The 20,435-nt window shown below is 43.3% G+C and overlaps 2 protein-coding genes across 3 annotated transcripts in view; both read left to right on the top strand.

Annotated features, from left to right (window-relative positions):
• Window positions 1–4,572: 4,572 nt before the first annotated feature.
• Window positions 4,573–6,692, top strand: LOC103393253 (claudin-7-like). Its single transcript, XM_008330150.2, has 3 exons — window positions 4,573–4,992; window positions 5,446–5,610; window positions 5,713–6,692. Exons 1-3 carry the CDS (start codon window positions 4,788–4,790, stop codon window positions 5,955–5,957), a joined length of 615 nt encoding a protein of 204 aa, XP_008328372.1. The 5' UTR covers window positions 4,573–4,787; the 3' UTR covers window positions 5,958–6,692.
• Window positions 6,693–8,500: 1,808 nt separating this feature from the next.
• Window positions 8,501–20,435, top strand: part of p3h2 (prolyl 3-hydroxylase 2) — a 37,009-nt gene continuing 25,074 nt past the window's right edge. The window contains exon 1 of one of the 2 annotated variants that reach the window (XM_017039729.2): window positions 8,501–9,364. In XM_017039729.2, coding sequence (XP_016895218.1) covers window positions 8,924–9,364 — 441 coding nt within the window. In that variant the 5' untranslated portion in view covers window positions 8,501–8,923. The remainder of the gene's footprint in view (window positions 9,365–20,435) is intronic. The other variant, XM_008329798.3, reaches the window with a different exon arrangement.

Genomic DNA, 20,435 nt, shown 5'->3' on the forward strand with positions numbered 1-20,435 from the left:
CCTATTTTAACCCCCCCCCCCCACACACACTCACCCCTCTCTCTCTCCCCCTACCCCTCTCTCTCTCTCTCCCCCTACCCCTCTCTCTCTCCCCCTACCTCTCTCTCTCTCTCTCTCTCTCTCTCTCTCTCTCAGTGTAATTCAGTCCAAGCCCAGTCTTCAGGAAAAACCAGTCCAGGTACTGTCAGAGAACAGTTTTTTTTTTTAAATCCTTCTTCAGATCCAAGGCTCCAACGCAAAAAAAAAGAGAAAAAAAAAAGAAACAAATCATCGCAGCCTTTTTTTTCCTAGAACATACATTAACTCCAAAACTTTACATTCTTACATATAATGATGTTGTTGTTGGGTTTTTTTTTTTTTAAATGACGACAGAAGTTCACATAGAAGAGTCACCTGTTGAAGTATCTGCCTCTTATGTACAAGTAGGAAGAACATTGTTACATTGTGTTCACATGGACTGTTAAGTCCATGCATTTATAAATATATAAATATATATGGACAGTGAACTCCTTGTCATTGTGACACTGCAGACAATCGACCTTTGACCTCTGCTTTTAACCCATCACCAAACAGTGAAACAGTGGGCCCTCTTGTGTGGGGACGATGCCTTGCTCAGAGCACCTCAGTGGTAACTTGGCAGCTGGTGGACTCGAACCTGAAGCCTTTCAGACCCCAGTCGGCTTCCTTAACCACTAAACCACTGCCCCCCCCCCCCCCCCTTTTTTTTTTTTTTTTTTTTTTTACTTTACAGCTGCTCAACTGCCTCTGTCTGATTCTCTACTAAATGTTCAGTGAGTGACAGATGTGGACTGCAGGCCGGCCACCCTCTAACACACACACACACACACACACACACACACACACACACTGCTGTGAGACTTGTGCTTCTGTAGGACAATGTGTTTTTATCTATATTTATTTATTCATAAATATGATGGACACGTAAACACACACTCGGTGTGTGTTTCAGTCACCTGTCTCGTCTACTTGATTCCTGCTTGTAAAATAAAGCAAACATTCTCATTGTGAGACGTCAAAGAAAGTGAGGCAGGCCGTTTGTCCCGAGGCGCTCGGTGCTGCTGTGCCTGCTGCAGGAATGACATCAGACTGGTTTAGAGCGCCTCCTGACTGTGTCTCCTCTGTGAGAGGCTGGGAGTCGCCCGGGTTTAATGCCAAGTCAGTTCTCCAGAACCTCAGTCCGAGCGTGGAGAGAGTGGAGGGAAAATAAAAATAAAAAATAAAAATAAAATAAATAAATTAGCTGACGTTACAGCAGGACCAAACAAAAATACTAAAGATCTGTCTCTAAAGGTGTAGTTTAAAAATACAAAATAAATAAATAAAACATATATTTGGTATTTGTCTGTTCAAAAAGAAAGTTTTTACATCTGTAAATACGACGTGCTGCCGTGTTTCCACTCCAGAGACTCACTGTGATGAGACGTGGGAGATGGAAATGGATATTAATATGATTTAATAATGAACATGAATGAAGACCCTTCCTCTCTGTGCAGTTTACAGTTCTGATGTGTGACGTGGCGTCGGAGCTGCAGTAACGGTGCAGTAACGGTGACACCTCCAGTTCACCACTCGGACCTTTTCGGTCTCAAAGTTCTGGAACACTGTGACGTGAGCAGAGCCAACAAACAAACCTCACTGATTTGTTTTTTTTTAACCGAAAGTCAAGTGACGGCGTAAGAGTTTTGTCCTTCCTCATAATCACACACCCAAGTTTTGTTCTTTCGATTTGCTTTTCACGTACGGGTGTGTCCCACACAATTACCCCTGGCCCTGCGACAAAGTACAACAGCATGCAAAATATGTGCTAATTATCACAGATGCTGTGTGTTTTCACGTGTGTTGTGTAAGACTGGCAAAAAGAAAAAAAAACTTTGATGATAATGGAGAGGATGGCAAGCTGTGAATTATTGGAATACAGGTTTGGCCATGTACATAGGAGTGGCATATAACCTACTTTGCCTGGAATCTAACTCACAACCTTTGAATTAATATGTATTTTTTTTATATTATTAATATCAAAAATCAAGAGAAAGTGATCAATAAGGTTGATTTTTAAAATCTATTATTGTTGTTGTTGTTGTGATGGATCAAGTTTAAAAAAAGAAAACGATTATATTAAGTCAAAGTCAAATCAATGTTTCTATAAATCTCCTTCTCTCCCTCCCTGGTTCAGATCAAGAGAAAGTGATCAATAAGGTTGATCTTTAAAATCTATTGTTGTTGTTGTTGTTGTTGTTGTGATGGATCAAATATAAAAAAGAAAACGATTATATTAAGTCAAAGTCAAATCAATGTTTCTATAAATCTCCTTCTCTCCCTCCCTGGTTCAGACTTCCCTCAGATCTCAGATCTCAGATCTCAGATCCCAGATCTCAGATCTCAGATATCAGATCTCAGATGTCAGATCTCAGATCTCAGATCTCAGATCTCAGATCTCAGATCTCAGATCTCAGATCTCAGATCTCAGATCTCAGATCTCAGATCGTCTTTGAAGGACGTGCTGTCACTGTCCTCGTTTGCTCTCCTGCAGTGTCGCTTTTACACAGTAACCACTAGATGGCACCACAGTAAAATACATTGTTTGCTCTGCATGACTGGCTCGTTCTAGTTCTTAGTCTGGTTTTGAAGACAGTTTGGCCTCTTTTAAAGATTTAACGACCTCTTAAGTGACATATAATTTGAACCAACTTTTCAGCAGTTTGTTGAACGTCTCTGTTCCATAAACATCTGACTCTCCTCACCACCAGAGGTTTAATTACGCTGCAGTTCCTCCCTGACGTGTTTCCTCCTTTTGTGTGTTTCTACCACACACTATGTAGAAGCAGAAGGTGCCGAGAGGTCAGAGGGTTGGAGTCACTGCTTCCAGTTGCTGTAGCAGATAGTGAAGGTGTTGGCCGTCATCCAGATTCATTTGATACTTTTTTTGTTCTTAACATTTCATCACACACTCGTCGTGACTCATTCTTGTTTTTGCTCAGATGTCTATATTTTGCCCGTATTTTGAAACGCAATCGTTCCTCCCTGTTTTGACAGTAAAACAGCTTATCTCACAATACAGTGTAATAATAATTTGGTGGAATCATGTGAATGAAAAAAACTTATTTTCAGGATTGATGACTACAAACAAACAACAACGTCACAGATGTGTACGACATATTTCACTGTGACAGAAATCACGGCTGTTTATAGGAACGGGAGGACGTTTGTGTCACAGTTGTGGGAGGACAACATTTCAGGAACAGACGACACCTGTGGTGTTGATGAGTCAGTGAAAGATGAGTCATTTAAAGAACTGCACATCGATGTGAGTACTGCAGGTCGTTACTGCAGGTCGTTACCGCAGGTCGTTACCGCAGGTTGTTACCGCCAGTCGTTACCGTAGGTCGTTACCGCAGGTCGTTACTGCAGGGCGTTACTGCAGGGCGTTACCGCAGGTCGTTACTGCAGGTCGTTACTGCAGGTCGTTACTGCAGGTCGTTCCTGCAGGTCGTTACTGCAGGTCGTTACTGCAGGTCGTTACCGCAGGTCGTTACTGCAGGTCGTTACTGCAGGGCGTTACCGCAGGTCGTTACTGTAGGTCGTTACCGCAGGTCGTTACCGCAGGTTGTTACCGCAAGTCGTTACCGTAGGTCGTTACCGCAGGTCGTTACTGCAGGTCGTTACTGCAGGTCGTTACCGCAGCCTTAATTGCTCTGAGTGTTTAAACAAACAAACCCACATTCAGAATGCATAAAAACAACTTGCTGTTTCCTTAACCACCACATGTTTTCACGAGGCTCCGTCCAGGAATGGGTGGACACTGATCCGATCTGAACACAGACTGTTTACAAACTGGCATCCCTTTCACCAAATATGGTCAAATAATTTGGCGATTGTGTGGGCAAAATGAAGACAGTTTATCCTCATAATCACCAGATTGTTGTTGTAAATTGCTGAGGTTGAGCAGCGTTCCCCTGGGTGACTGTTTTTCACCTGTTTATTTGTTGTTTTGGTTTTTTTTAATGTGGAGTTCATGTCTGCAGGAACCAAACGCTGCGTCTGATTTTAGTTCAAGTGTCTCCACAGAATGACACGTCCCTGTCCTGTTGTGGGGGTGGTGTTCTTTGGGTTACATGCTTTTCCCTTCCTTCTCATTGGCGACACATCTGTGATCAGCATTGTTGTGGTTGTTGGGGTCAGTGCCGTTTCTATCAATCTACTATGATAATACAAATTCAGATGAACATCCAGATGTAAAGTCTGGTGATTTTATCAATTACTGAGTCAAATTGGACATGAAAAAAACCCAAAAAACTCAAGGTTTTTTACCTCATTAAAGTGAACCATAATCCAGTTGTTACAACAGGATATCACACTGTAGTAAAAAAAAGAATATATTTTAAACGGCTGCTCATTCTCTTCTCTGTGTAGATTTGAAAGGTTTAAACCTGTTGAAAAAGAAACTCAAGTGTTATCAAAGGTCGAAAAAAATGTAAACAGATAACGGAGGCAGGCTCTACACATTTTCTCTCCCCCTTTTTTTTTCTTTCTTTCTTATTTACCATTGGGCTGATTGAAATTTCCTCCCTTCCACCACCCCCCCTCCCTCCCCCCGCCCCGTGTCTGCAGATAAAGTCTTTAAAAAGAGGCCGGGGACTGGGAGAGGCACTTCCTAACTGTGTGAGGAGGTGAGAGGAGTCGCCCGCCAGCTCTTTGTTTGAATCCTGAATCCTGATCAGGTGCTCGATAATACTTTCAATAATTCTAATCAATAATCTGCTGCTGCGATGGCCAGCTCTGGGGCACAGCTGTGCGGCTTCCTGCTCTCTCTGATCGGCATGGCGACCACTCTCGCTGCCTCTTTGATGGTTGAATGGGAAGAATTGGTTTCATTATCATCAACCCGGATTCATGCGGGTCTGTGGATGAAGTGTTCCACCACGAAAGACAGTTTCTGCTGTGAATACCATGATTCGTTAATTGGCCTGGAAGGTGAGCTTTTATTGTTGTTATTATCACTGTCACAAATGTCACACTTTTTAATCAAATGTTTTTGAAAACTTTTTTTTTTAACTTTTCTACCGTCTTCACTACATTTTTAATCAAATGTTTTTGAAAACTTTGTTTTTTAACTTTTCTACCGTCGTTCTTGATCTTCAGAAATATTTTTCTTGTGTTTGTTGTTTTTATCCTCCCTTCGAGCATCGACAACAATTCAATTCTTTATTCAGTTTCGTGACATTTCTGCAACTGACAGCTCACAACCAGTGTTTTCAGTATGTTCTTCACCGTCAGGTTCTCAGATTAAACCTGATTATTAAATCATCAAGTGCTTGGTTATTTTTGGAAACAGTTGCAAAACCCAGTGTGTTTATAGATAAATCACCTCTATGTTTTAAGGCCTGATGATGCAGTCACAGCAGTCACAGTCTGCTCTCTCTGTAGGTTCAATCCATGTCACCAGGTCCCTGATACTGGTCAGCCTCGTCCTCTCCGCTCTGGCTCTGTTCTTCTCCATAGTTGGAATGAAGTGCACCCGCTTCATGGACGGAAAGGACAAGGTCAAATCCCGTACGGCCATGTCTGGAGGAATCATGCTGATCATCTCAGGTGGGTCCAGTGTTTTACAGTAACCCTAAAGCTCCAGCAGAGGTCGCAAGCCCTCGTTGAAATCGAGGCGGTTCTAACCAGGACCTGTGTTTTCCTCCTCAGGCCTTCTGACGATCATCATCACCTCCTGGTACACACAAGCGGTTGTGGAGAACTTCCATCAAACACAGGGTCCACAGAGGCCTGAGTTTGGATCAGCGATATTCATCAGCTTGACCGGAGGTCTGCTCACCATGACCGGTGGAGCTTTCCTGAGCTGCCGGCGGTGCTCACGGTCGGAGGCGCCCGGCTCCAACCACATCAAGCACTACCAGCCGAGCACGCACGCCAACTCCAACTACGTCTAATGAAGGAGACGCAGGAGGATCTGACGCTGAAACTCTGCTCTGACTGTTGTTACTGCCTCCGTTCAGATCGCAGTTTTTCATGTAACTTTTTTTGTCCATTAAAGTTGGAGAAGATTGTTGTTAGAATCATGATGTTTTTCTGCTCCTTTAAAGAGAAGAACCCTGGTTTATTTGTTCAGATGATTCTGTCTTTGTCAACATTTGTCCTTTATCTCTTTTATTCTACACAGTTTTTTGTGTGTGTTTGTGCGTTGAAGGTGTTAAATTGATTTCTTGGAATTCGAGCTGCACTTTGTACTAACAGATGCTTTAGAGCACATGTGCCAAACTCAAGGCCCGGGGGCCAAATGTGGCCCCCAAACCACGGGTTGGGGATCCCTTATCTATACAGTCCTTCTATTGGAACTGTAGACTTGTAACCAGTACTCAAGTATAAGTCTGATGTTTGGAGAGGCTCAGGACGACGCTGGTTTCTCTGTGACACCTGACCACATTACGTTTCCACGGCGACACCAGATCATGTCAGTTAAAGTATGAGCCAAACTGTAGTATGAGCCACAGATTACAGCTGCAGCTTTGTTTCGTTTGGTATAAGCACTGCAGTACTACTGCAGTACTACTGAAGGGGAAAATTAGAACTTCTTTTTTGTAATAAATTATTTGGTCAATCCCGCAGTTTTTTTTTTGTTTGTTTTTTTTTGGTGACTTTAGTCAATGTAGAGTCGATCTTCTAAAAATTATGTTTTTTTTTTTGGTGACTTTAGCCTTCACCTCAACGTAGAGTCGATCTTTTAAAAATTATTTTCAAACAAGTATTGTATTTTTCATATATACCTTCAAATATTGTGTACTTTTATTTAAATGTACCTGGACATTTATTTGTGGTACAAGAAATAAATCAAAACGTACAATTCAACGCTGCTGTGACGACATTCATCCTGCTTAAAACTCTTTTAAAGAAATGCTTGTTTTACATTAGATTGTCATTTTGATTAAAAACATTTTTACCAATAACATGAATATGATTTTGTGTGATTTTAAATGTATGATTTATGAGCTTCTGTCCTGGATCTAAACCTCGGTCCAATCAAACGCCGCTCCTTCCCTCCTCTCCTCTTCTCCGTGTAGACCTGTTCTTTTATCAGAATTTCCTGCTCTAATGAGGGTTTTCCTGACACAGCTTCCTCCCAGTCATATCTGCTCTCATCTCTCCCATTAAAAAGCTGACTTTGATGAATGGCATCCCATCCTGCTGCAGCTGCTGCTCCTCTGTTCGTCCAGGTGGAGGAGCAGTGAGAACATTTTTTTTCTTGTTTTTTTTAGATAATGTTAAAGGGGAATTCTGGGGAGTTGTGTACACTGCTGCACCAGGAGTATTCAAACTGCGGGGGAGGGACCTTCTGTGGAACACAGTGTTTAAAAAGGAGTCCAGGTAATAAGGTTATGTGTATAACATAGAACGTTATCACCAAACACTGACAAGATGACATCACATATTTCAACACCTCAGATTGATCTTGGTCTTTTAATGTAAAAACATGACAGTGTGATGATGAAAACGAGCCTGACTCAGACTGTTCCAGGAAATGATTTCGTTCAACCCCAGAAACCTGACTAATGTTAGGAGGCTGTGATGTGAGAAGAGATGAGATTATGTTGTGATGACACAGAGCACGAACACGAACACGAACACGAACGGATGACACAGAGCACAAACACGAACACGAACACGAGCACGAACATGAGCACGAACATGAGCACGGTCAGAGAGGGAAATGAAACTTCACAGATTTGAACTGCGTGACTGGAAGTCGTGACAGAAAACTGTCAAGATATTCACCCTCCAAGTTTCCAATGGATTTTGTGCTTTTTTATTTTCTCAAATGAAGCAAAAATTCACTGTCTGCTGCAGCGTGTACTTTTATTTGATCGACTACCTGATCTATTTGATCGACTACCTGATCTATTCGATTGACTACCTGATCTATTTGATCGACTACCTGATCTATTCGATTGACTACCTGATCTATTTGATCGACTACCTGATCTATTCGATCGACTACCTGATCTATTTGATCGACTACCTGATCTATTTGATCGACTACTCGATCGTTGTCTTTTCCAGGTACATTTATAATATCCATCAACATGACAGCATGTGTTACAGAAGACTGTCAAGTTGTGACTAATGTCTTTGTAACGGTGTTACATCCCATCAGTGGTGAATTTCAGCCACAAGTGCTTTAGACTAAAAGTTCCTCTAGGGGGCGTCATTGTCTAAGGTAAAACTCAGTAGCTCCAGCTGAAACTTCCAAAGACAAGGCTGTACAAGTCCAATAGAAATATACTTCATTATACAATTATTTTTAAAAAAAATTCTATTGTGAGTAAATTAGATGTATTTATATTAAAATAAGAAAATCAGGATATTAAAAATAAAATGATTGGAAATAACTTGAGAATTTCGAAAAGGAAATGAAAACAAAGTGTCAAATGTTTGAAAGGAAAGTATTTTTTTACCATGCAGTATTTTATTAGATTTTTATCTTTCGTTAATAAAGTCATAGTTTATAGTATATATTTATATAAACGTTTGATCATCAAAGTATCAGTAACTTCAACAGAGTACCAGGTGGGGGCTCCACTCAGCTCAGCACATGGTTCCTGAAGCCTCCGTGCCCCGCCCCTGTGTGTGGGGTTCCCTGGAGGAGCCGGTGACTACCCCCTAACTCCCCCCTGCTGAGCCTGTTGTACTTCGACCATTCATGCCTCGGAGGGGGCGGAGTCAGCCGAGGAGAAGTGAAGACCAAACAAAATGAGTGTCCCGGACTGAAGCCGCTGTATTTCCGCCCTGGACCCGGTGTCGCCCTCAGGGTCTTCACTTCACTCACACACTCCACAGCAGCGGAGTTTTGATGGGATGAACTGACAGCCGCTCCTCACACTCTGAACCCGAGCAGCGGAGCATGGATAGAAACTTTTGGCCAGCGGCGGCGGCGGCGGCGGCGGCAGCCCTGTCAGTGCTCCTGTTGACCACGGTGGCTCCTTCCTCCGGAGCCGATAGTTTCCTGGAGCCCTATGACCTCCTGTACAACAGCGGCGTTCAGGCGTTTTACAGCGGGGAGTACGCGGATGTGGTGCGGTACATGGAGGCGGCGCTGAGCAGTCAGGCCGAGGTGCGCAGCACCAGAGTCCGCTGCCGGCTGAGGTGCCAGGACCAGCATCCGTTCGATGACACCTTCTCTGAGCTGCGCTTCTTCGACGTGGTGCTGCACAGGGCGGCCTGCATGAACCGCTGCATCGAGGACAAACTTGGAGCACAGTCTCTGCACAAAGTCAGCGAGGATGTGGCGCAGGACTTCCACAGGAGGATCCCCTACAACTACCTCCAGCTGGCTTATCAGAAGGTAGGTGGTCTGTGGAGGGGGGTGAGGTGGGGGGGTGGGGGGGAGATGAATGGACACGATTGTTCCACTCCACATCACCTACATTCTTCACCAGCTCTGGCTGCTGCCCAGAGACAGAGACAGAGACAGAGAGGTCAGAGCAGGAGCAGGTCACAGTTAGGACAGGTCTGTGGACACTGTCTCCCACTGTCACGACCCCCCCAGCCCCCCCCGGCCCCCCACTCAGGTTCAACACAGTCATCACCCACTGTCACGACCCCCCCAGCCCCCCACTCAGGCCTGAACTGATGATAGAATTCTAGTCCACACAAGTCACACAGGAATGTAGGGGTAACCATGTCCATCCATCCATCCATCCATCCATCCATCCATCCATTCTCTACCACTTGTTCTTTCGTTCTTTTAAAGTCTTCACAGAGATGATGTAAAATGGCCTGTAGGTTTCTGGGAGTCACAGAAATAATCTGTGATGACAATTTGTCCTTAGAGGCAAGAAAAAATCAGTTTTGTTTCTCGTGGTTTTCTTTTTCTTTCTTGTTTTGTTTGTTTGTTGATCATCTGACTGTCCAACGAGGTTTATCCGATCACTTTTTGACCGATCAATAAGGACTCTTCAGTTAATGTTGTCCGTTCTATATTTCAATGAAAAATAATTCACTTTGTCAAATTAGAAAAACCCTGAGTGAAAGCACGCTCTGAGGCAGTGGTGCAGATAGAAATGTGACAGGGATTTGACCAGGATACGTTGATGTGATGAAGCAGTGACGACGGCTGCAGCTTCACTGGTTCTTCTGTAGCACGGAGGTCAAATGATGATGTTTGTTTGACGCTCAGGGTCGACGCCTGGAGGCCACACATGGAACAGTCAGTGACGATGAGGGTTCAGACGAGGTCAGGCGGGTGGAGGCGAGTGTCGAGGTGGTGGGTGTCAATGCTGAGGTCTGATTGGTTTGATGTTTGATGACGTCGTAGCTGATCAATATGAGGTTTCATCTCTGACCTCTTCTGTCTGAAGGTCAGTTCGGTTTAACTATAAACTTCACAGACAACACAATCACCGTCTCCCATGGAGTGGGACTTTGGTCCAGGGCCGAGCTCAGTCGAAGGCGTGGGAACGGTGGAGGAGAAGGAGGAGAATTGTGGAATTGTTTGTGCAGACTCTGGCCATATAACCTTGAAGTTCTTTTACATTTTCCAAGGATATCTGGCATTTTATGTGTGAAGTGTGAGCATGGAAATGTTATCTGTCGTTTGCTGCTGGTCTGGTTGGGAGTAAAATGTGGGTTCATAACTTCCAGGAAAGGCTTTGGACATAGTTATGTTTCCAGTTTTATGTGTGGAAACTATATTAGTGGAAGTCTGACAGATAAGAGCAGAGATATTTGGCTTCATAAAACACACGCTTTCACATAAAATGTCCATGTTTTTTTACTTGAATGCCTCTATAAATGTCACGCTTCATTTTAGTCGAAGAGAAAATGTCCAGCGGAGGAGCTGTAGAGTACACGTTTCTTTTGTTTAGTTTATAAGATGACCTACAGGTAGCTGAAAATAAAGTTTATGTTAAAGATAGTAAAAACAGTTGGATGGAAGAGAGAAGAATTCTAGAACAGCATTAGGACTTCATTAAATCCATAATAAAAAGAGCTCACAGTGAGTCAGTCATCGCAGCTCATTCACAGCCAGACGTTAGCCTCAAACAGCTTACGTCTAATAAAGGAAACGTGCTTTGTTTAAAGTTGGAATTGTTTGTGGAGAAATGGTTTGAACTTCGTTCATATTCACAGAATAGAAATGATAATCTTGACCTGCCAGTCTACAACCACCTTCACCTGTGGGTGACAGTGATGTGTTTCATATTGGACAGGATTCAGTGATGAGTGGACGTAGCTGAGTGTCAGCTGGTCAGCTGGCAGCGTCTCCTCTCACCGGGCTCTGGGATGTGGTCTGCTGCAGACTCAGGATCAGCTGCAAAATGTCCTGGCGATGACACACAGCTTCCACTGCTCAGTAGCCGTAGGAAGTTAATCGACTCCTGTCTGCGGTCAAAGAGAGGGGTTTTTTTTTTCCTCTCTGAATCAGCAGAGAAAGACGTTATCCCCTCTGAAAGTCCACTGTCCTGTCTAGACACGATCAAGGACAAGGCGTCACAAAGAGACGCTGGTACAGCTGTCAAAATATTACCCACTTTTATGTCGAGCAGAGTGGTTTGTTCAACATCTGTTTGGAGGAGAAGTGGCGTGTTTGCGTTTTTCTCCCTTCACATCAACAAATCAAAACCTGAAGTTGCCTTGAACGCTGCAGCAACTCCCGCTGCTGCACGTCCCCGCCGTGTTGATGTCTTCATGAACTGTGTACATGGCGACACATTAGAGACGGGGGTGCAGACGCCAAACCTGGGGCTTTCAGGAGAGCACTCCATGAACTGTGTACATGGCGACACATTATAGACGGGGGTCGTCCTGGTGCAGACGCCAAACCTGGGGTTTTCAGGAGAGCACTGGGTTGTGTTTGTGAAAATAAATAACATTCCTGTAGTATTTAACATTCCTGTCTGATACGCAGTCCTACCAACAGCATCACGCTGCCGTTGGCTCTCAGAAAGACACCTACTGTTCTCTGTCCTCGGCTGCAGCGTCTGTCCTCGGCTGTCCATCACTCTGCCTGGACAATATTAACGCACTGAACTGTTGTGCTGTACGACTTGTCTTTAAATAAGACAAACTTTATCTAAGGTGTTAAGAGGGGAAAAGAAAATCCGATCGAGTGTTCAAAAGCCCCAGGCCTCAGGAGGGAGTGATGTTGTGTCTTCAGCTCTTCTTATCTTTCATCTGAACTGTTAGCATTCTTCCAAGTGAAAACAGGGCTCAGCTTTGAGCTGTTCATTCTCAGCACAATGATTTTATTAAGTAGTTATTTTGTTATTGTTAAAAATAAATAAGAACCTGATAAAAACACAATAGAAAAAAAAACATATTGAAGTAAAAGTTGTCTTTACAAGCCTCTTCTTTGGATAATGATACAATTCATCCCAGGATTTGGAGAAAAAAAAAACACAGACTGTGGAACTGGGTCTGACTGATGTAAATGTTGTGTCTTTGACTGAAAGACTCACAGAGTCAATGTTGAAACAATAAGAATTACCTTCAAACTTCAACTGAATTTGGAGACAGGGTGAAACGCAGCAGCGTCTGGAGCTGTTGTTCAGTAATGGTTGTTTTTCCTTTCGGTGACATCGCAGTTAAATCACGTTAAATACGCTGATGGTTCCTGTCAGGACTGAATGTTCTCCACCATAAAGTTAACTGAGTAACTGAATAGTTTTAGTCCTGGTTAAAGAAAAGAAAACTTCAAATGAAAGTCATGGCTGACGTTATTGTCATTTAATATGAGTCCAAACTTTGTCTGAGATCCAGGGAGCAACGACTGTGGCAGAACAGTAGAAAATAATCACCTTTTTTTTTTGAGGCTTTTGTTATGAAAAAATAAACGTCTACTTGATGCTGCAGTCAGGACCTCCATGTCCTCCCTGCACCTGCGGAGGCGCTGTCCTGCTCCTCGCTGACCAGGCGGTCAGACGCTGTGGTACCCATGAGCCCGAGGTCCTGATGCTTGACTGACTTTGGATTGAACCGCTCACCAAAGGAATGTGGGAACAGACTGTGATGTAACACACAGAATATTGTTCTTCTCCTGATCACTGCAGGGCGGGAGCTGAGATTTGACCCTGAAAACTGAACTGTTTGGTGAATATCAGCTCCTGATGGACAGAGATTTTTGATTCACTCACACTTTACGATTCCAGTTTTAAGTAAATGATTCATCCACATCCAATTAGTTTATAAATCACATTTAAATGACAGCTTTGAACCACAGAGCATCAGATCAGATGGTGAATAATGAGGTTTGAGGACGGGCCGTCCAGGAGCCAGCTGAGCTCAGTGATGTGGAGCAGCAGCAGCAGCAGTAACAGCAGCAGTAGCAGTAACAGCAGCAGTAACAGCAGCAGCAGCAGCAGCAGCAGAAGCAGCAGCAGCAGCAGTAGTAACAGCAGCAGCAGCAGCAGCAGCAGAAGCAGCAGCAGCAGCAGTAGTAACAGCAGCAGCAGTAACAACAGCAGCAGCAGTAACAACAGCAGCAGCAGCAGCAGCAGCAGCAGCAACAGCAGCAGCAACAGCAGCAGTAACAGCAGCAGTAGCAGCAGCAGTAACAGCAGCAGCAGTGACAGCAGCAGTAACAGCAGCAGCAGTACCAGCAGCAGTAGCAGCAGCAGTAACAGCAGCAGCAACAGCAGCAGCAGCAGCAGCAGCAGCAGCAGTAACAACAGCAGCATCAGCAGCAGCAGCTCAGAGGAGCAGTGAGGAGCAGGAGTGATCAAGTATTTGTCAGGTGGACTTAGTTCTGCACCTCACAGGGAGCTGAAGGAGAGAACGTGATAAATATGTGCTAACGCTTAATGTTTCAGGTGATCAGAGAAAATGGAGACGACGAATGAAAATAAACAAAAACAACATCAGTAAAAATGGAAATAACATTTTAGTTGTTGTTCACCTACGGTGTGGGGGAATCTGAGGCAACACTTTAACTATAAATCAAGTGTAGTTGTAGTTGTTGGATGGAGTTCAAGTCGTTTTTTGTCGAGTTAGGTATAAATGAGAGCTTTTTTTCTGCAAAGCGGTGAAAACAGATGTTATATTTCCTTGAAACGGAGCCCGAGTGAAGCAAAGAAATGACAAACTGAAGAGTTTGAAGGATGTGTTTTAACAGCTGGGAGCTGAGGTGACACAGGAACACTGTAAATAATCAAGTCAAAAGACATTCCTTCAGCCAAGTAGGAACAGGATCAGGATCAGTCCGAGGCTGCAGAGGTATCACAGACCAGGAGCAGGAACAATGTGGTTCAACCAAACCAAACCAAAGGTGTCTGAGAGTCCAGGGAGGAGGAGGAGGAGGAGGAGGAGGAGGAGGAGGATTTCATTTACTGCTGAAGACGGTCATTAGAATTCTCAGAAGTGCTGTTCCAGTGCTGCGTACTGCTTTAATTCCAGGCTGGAACTCTTCAAGGACACCATTCCTGTCTTTATCAGTGGGATCGCTCTCTGAGCTCACAGACTTCCAAGGTTGTGGAAGATCACAGTTTCCCTTCTTGGAAAAAGAGGAGGATTGGACCGAGATGAATCTCTGAGATCCAAGGAGCTGGAAAGAAACACTGATATATACAATACACGTACACGTACACGTACACGTACACGTGCATGTGTGTTTAGTTACAAGTACTGGCCAGGAGATCTGCTGCTACTACACATTCCTCCTGAGTGTGTGGGGTGTCTGTGTGGAGATGGAAAATCCTGCAGCCTGCCAGGCATCTGTTGGATTAAACTTTCACTCGTGACATGAACTATGTGTTGGCTGCTGCCCTGGTACGAAGGCCCACTGCCTCCGTTTGTCATGTTGTGCTATTGTACTTTATGTGCACGTACAAAGATCTTTTCTCTCTCTCTCTCTCTCTTTTTGAAGGCAGTAACATCTCTGTCAGTCAGATTTGACGTTAATGGACGGAGAGACTGTGAAGTTCAGCTGTGAAAGAACCAAAAACCAACAAACGTTCATTCTTCACCTGAACCAAATGGTCTGTGAGCAGCAGGACGTGACAGTGTGGCCTCTGTTCATGGTCCGAGTGTTTTCTCTCCACTCTCTCCTCTGACTCCAGTATCATCTGTTAACACTGCGCTCCTCTGTACCTGACATCATCAACCGTCTGCCCTTTGTAAACAAGAAGGAGTCGGAGCAGATCCCTTATGTAAACCAGTGTAATTTGAACCAATCTGTCACTCAGACTGCACGCCTAATCACTGTTTTCTTTCTCTGAGTAGACAAGACAAATATAAGACCACAGTAATGCCATGAGCACCAAGTATTAACTTAAAATATTTTAATTTTTGTATTGCACCAAATGGTCTAAAACCCAGTTTCCATTTCGGTTCCCTCTTCTTCTCCTATTTTCCTTGGATTGAGAAGCGTTCATGTTTCAGGTTGTGGGTTCTAACCCTGTGACCTCACAGATGTTCTCTATAACATTTCATTAAAGGTGTTGATGGTTTGTCCAGCTCTGCGCTGCTGTCCTCCGCCTACAGCGTGATGTTGCCATGGCGACTTGCTGTTAAATATGTCCTTATCTGGCACTGCCCTCAAATACTAGGTCTTGGAATGTGGGAATTGAACCTCATCCTGTGAAAGTTGTCCTTAAGTGAATGTTCCAGCACAGATGTGATTATTTCATACACTGAAAAAAAACTAAAATATCTCTTTTTGAGGGACATATACTTGGATACAACACATTAAGTTTGACAGCTGGAGCAAAAAAAAAAAACAAAAAACAACAAAATCCCGTTTCCAATATACACACCCATTTTTCTGTCTCCTTCCAACATTTTACTGCAACAGAATATTTTATTTTAGTTCAGTGTAACATCAGGATTTCATACCCCAGATTGTGACCTGCTTATCTCAACATCTCATCTCACCAACGAGAACGAGAACGCTGAAAGAATCCCTGCTGGGCTTCAGCTCCAGTTACATCTGTGGAAAACCACACTTTTATTTTCTAATGTTGACCTTCTCTGATCTGAGTGTGTTTTCACAGTTTCTTCTGTTCTCTGTCAGTAGCTAACAGCTTAGCGCTGTGCTAACGAGCAGTGAGGACAAATAGCCAGTTAAGTTAGAATTTAAATTAGTTAATTAGTTAGTTTTGCTAACGAGCAGTGAGGACAAATAGCCGGTAAGTTAGAATTTAAATTAGTTAGTTAGTTAGTTAGTTAGTTAGTTAGTTAGTTAAATTAGAGGGAAAGAACAACTTTCAAAAGTTTGTAACATGATTAAACTGCTGACATTTATCATCATTTTTAATTCAGTTTAAAAATAATTCATCAAATCAGTTTTCATACAAATGTGTGTGACTTCAGTTGATACACAGACCACAGGTTTAGAAACTTCTTATGGTCCGATTATTGCGTTGCTACTTCTGTAGAAGTACAGCAGTACTCATGACGGAGGTACTGTTTACCCAAGTCAGAACTTCATGTGGACTTATGTTGTAGTATTAATACTGCAGTATTCGCTGTACTGCGTCTGAGTCCTGGGTCCTGGGTCGGCCTTCAGGTCCGCCGTCATCTGAGGCTGGTGTTTACGTCCAGCTCTGTTTGCCAAGTTTGTAATAAGTCGTGGATCTGTTGGATTTTAAAGTTCAGCTGATGTGAAGACTGTCTGTCTCTGGAGGTAGAGACTCTGCAGACAGATTCAAGATTCAGATTCTGGCTCCAAAACAAAACAAAACAATCTCAGATCTGTCACCTGACGACCACACGAAAAAAAAGAAAAAATGGTCTCTACCATTTTTTAATCACACCAACGCTTTTGTTGTGTTTCCTCCTAGTTATTGGTTTTGTTTTGTTTTTTGTGGAGGTGTAGCATCTGCACAGACACAGACGCTGATCTTTGTAACAATACAGAGAAAGCAGTGGAATATTTCGATGCTAAAAATGAGAACACCATGTTGTGAAATAATAATATAATAATAATTTAAATAAATAAAATATAATGTAATACTGATAATCATAATAGTAATAACTTTATCCGTGAGGAGAAAAGCCTTTTTGAATCCTGACAAAGCTCTTATTGTCAAAGACTTCATAGAAACGGGATTGTCCTTTGACCTGAGGACAAACGTGTGGTCATCTGGTCCACAGACAGGCATTAGGGTTCAGCTCAGAGGTAGTAACTGAATGATAATACCCCTGATACGCAGTACAGCCCCAGAAAGTCCCTCTGAACCTGTCAACATGTTTTAGAGTCGCTCTGATGTTTCATCCCAGGTTTGAGTGTCTCCTCAAACGTTTAGGTCAAAGTTCGTTTCTAACACTTCACCTCGGACGCTCTGTAGTAACCTAACAGCTGAGCCTCATATTCTGTGTTATTGCACCAATAAAAGAAGGCAGTTTATTATTTAGCAAGCTCGACTCTCTTCTGTAGAGAGAAAAAAAACAACTCCAGATAAATCTCTCATGTGTTGGTGCATCGTAAAGGATCTACAAACACTTTGAAGACGTGGTATTTCTCCATTAACTTCAATTAGACCTAGTTTTCCAAAAATGAACAGCGGTAAAAATGAACTCAAGTTGATTTGATTGCAAAACCTTCTATTATTTCTACACCAAACATCTGTCTTAATTGTGCAGCTCCATTTCCACACACGCCGACGTCTCTGTAAGGACATGTTAACGTACGGATGATTGACGGTCATTCCATATGCTGCGGCGTCTATCTGACTATAAACGCCGTGTCTGTGACTGCGTGATGTTGATGTTGCAACTCTGCTCTGATCTGAGGTCTGTGTGTGTGTCTGTGTGTGTGTTCTTGATATCAAGTTGTTAATGGAGCTTAAATGGAACGGCTGAATTATGAAACAATCTTCTGATATAATTATATCATCTCATGCCGTCGAGTCTTTGAACTTTTAATGATATTTACAGTCTGAACCACACGGTGGCTGCTGACGCCGCTGAACCTCAGGTCTCTGATCTTTGTTTTTAAAGTGACTCTGTGGTGTGTAATAATGCTGCTGATAGCACTGAAGATAAGAGAGCCTCTCTGGCTGGCTGAGTAATCTCCCATGATGCTGTGCTGCCGTAACATTCTGGTCTGAACATCTGTGAAGCTGCCTGGTCTGGTGGACGTCCTTGTCCTGGATATCCTCCTGTCCTGTGACACACCAAGGCGTCCCCAGGGTTTGGTCTTTCTTTCCGGTTCAAAGAAGACGTTCCAGCTTCAGACGCTCCACCAGGAGTACTGCATGTGGAGCCCTGAAGTACTTACAGTATGTACCAGATATTTCCTTTCATGTTGTTTCACTGGCTGAACCCGAGCTCTTTTAAAGGCACATGTTTGCATTTAACATTCTAAATAAGGCTGAGCGCAGTAGTTAAACTTCATGAGGAAGTTTTTTTTTTAACTTAATCATAGCTGTTGAAGCCTCAGAATATTCCATGAACTAATGACGTGTTTCTGTCTGTCTGTTGTGTTTGTCCCAGGGCAATGTTCAAATAAATAAGATTGTTGTGTTTTTACTGAATTCCTTAGTTTTACCACAGTGTGGACATAAAACTGAGCTGCACCAATCACTGCTGCTCTGAGTGGACAGAGAAGAATACACCTTTAATGAGAGTGCAGCGCGGTAGCTCAGCGTCAAGTTTGGTTTCCAAGCAGTGAAAGAGATACAAACAGAATCAATGACAGACGTGCTGCTCTGTGATGTGGTGGCCTGCAGCGTCGCTTCATCAAAAAGGAATTTCTACATCGGGTTTGGACAGAGAGGCAGATTTCAGGACTGTGTCATTCTAGGGAAGTGAGCGGTTAATTCCCCAAGAGAGTCTGTAATTGACTCTCCTTGGACGAGGAGGGAGAGGAAAATGACTTTCCATACAGTAGGACCATTGTAGCCCTCAGCAGAAATGAGTTCATGACATGGAGTGGATGTTGGAGGAACAACAAGCAGCCTTTGTTGTTGACAGTAAGAGTGGAAAACAATCTTGTTTTGGGTTGTTGGAATTCCACAGTGCACGTCCAAGTGGCAGCACGTAATGATATCTTTATTCTAGTGCCGACAGTGGACCACGGTTTGTACTGGTTTGGTTAGGGATCAGTTCAAACTGATCAGCATTATGTTTTAATGAAGTCATTTTAGGTTTAGTGACCAAGACTGGAATGTTGTTGTTGTTTTTGTTTTTTTCAAGTTGATTCTCTGTCACTGTCACCCTCACTACACCTAGTGGTAGTTCATAGAAGTGTTACATAACACACAGCCTGTTCCTGGAGATGTTCAATTATTAATCGATGTGTGAGAGACAGCCTGTGGCTCAGTGGTGACAGGACTGGTCTCCAGGTGTGAGGTTTGGATTGATTCCTGTTACTAACAGGCTTCTAACTTTTTTCAGTTTTTTCATTGGTCTTCTGGGTGAGGAGCTGTCAATCAGGATGCTGATTGGATGAAACATGTTGCTTATTCCCTGAATTGTTGTTTGTCAACTCATGTTTGTTGCTGCCCCACCACAGACGTCTTTCTGTCCTCCTGCTGGTCACTCGCGGTGTAGCTGTGAGCTTCATGTTTTCCGTCCTCTGTCGTACGTACGGCCTCGCTGTGGTTTATGGCTGATGTGGTGAGGTTTCAGTCCACCGTCAGCCTGTAGGAGGCGTCAGATCGGGCTGCGTGTGCGGTGTGGGATGAATAGCAGTGAGGCGGTGTAATGGGAGGCACGGGCGCTGACTTGGCGTCCGACCTCAGGTCGTTGGCGAGGCGAGATGAGCTCATGTGATGAAATTGGAGATGCCGTGTTCTCAGTCATTAATTTTCCCAGATTGTTTCATCCGTCGTTATAATGCGTTCTCTGGATCGGTCCACTGTGGGTCAGCCAGCGTGGATCCTGAACTAATAAAGAATCAAAATCACAAAAAGATGTGGAACCTCTGAAAGATGAGTTTAACCAAAACCAAACTTTGGAGACATTTCAAGTGGCCAATAAATATTAGATGATAATATAATTAATCACAATGACATGTTACATCAACTGAGGTTGACATTTATTTGTTGATCAGTTCAAGTGACCCAGGAGAGGACACTGAACCGGAGCTCATCTTCAATCATCGGTAAAATAAAAACAAACTGAAGTTTTCTTACATTCTTCTCTCTGACTTGGACACAGCGTTTTAAATTTCTACTGGAGAGAGAAAATCAGTCACGTTGTCAGGTGACGTAAGCTTTGGAATGCTGTAGATCTGTTGATCAGTCACTGTCACCTTAGTCAAATTAACTGCATCATAAATCACCATGTTGGAGTGAAGCTTGGAGACACAGAGGAATATTTCCATTCATGTTTGTCCTGTGGCTCAACATTCCCTGAGTCTGTAAGTCCTGACACATACAGTACAGCTGCAGTACTTTATCCAAGTCAATATGTCCTATTTACACTCAAACTAATCCCTAATTCTTCCCTAAATCCCTTACAATACCATGATAACT

The sequence above is a fragment of the Cynoglossus semilaevis genome, chromosome 2 (genome assembly GCF_000523025.1).
Source record: "Cynoglossus semilaevis isolate Cse_v1.0 chromosome 2, Cse_v1.0, whole genome shotgun sequence".
Classification (NCBI taxonomy): domain Eukaryota; kingdom Metazoa; phylum Chordata; class Actinopteri; order Pleuronectiformes; family Cynoglossidae; genus Cynoglossus; species Cynoglossus semilaevis.

Bases quoted from the DNA above. Each gene is read 5' to 3' on its own strand.
- LOC103393253 (XM_008330150.2), top strand. From the start codon at position 4,788: ATGGCCAGCTCTGGGGCACAGCTGTGCGGCTTCCTGCTCTCTCTGATC. The intron at 4,993-5,445 runs GTGAGCTTTTAT...CTCTCTCTGTAG, and splicing joins TTCGTTAATTGGCCTGGAAG to GTTCAATCCATGTCACCAGG. The intron at 5,611-5,712 runs GTGGGTCCAGTG...TTTCCTCCTCAG, and splicing joins AATCATGCTGATCATCTCAG to GCCTTCTGACGATCATCATC.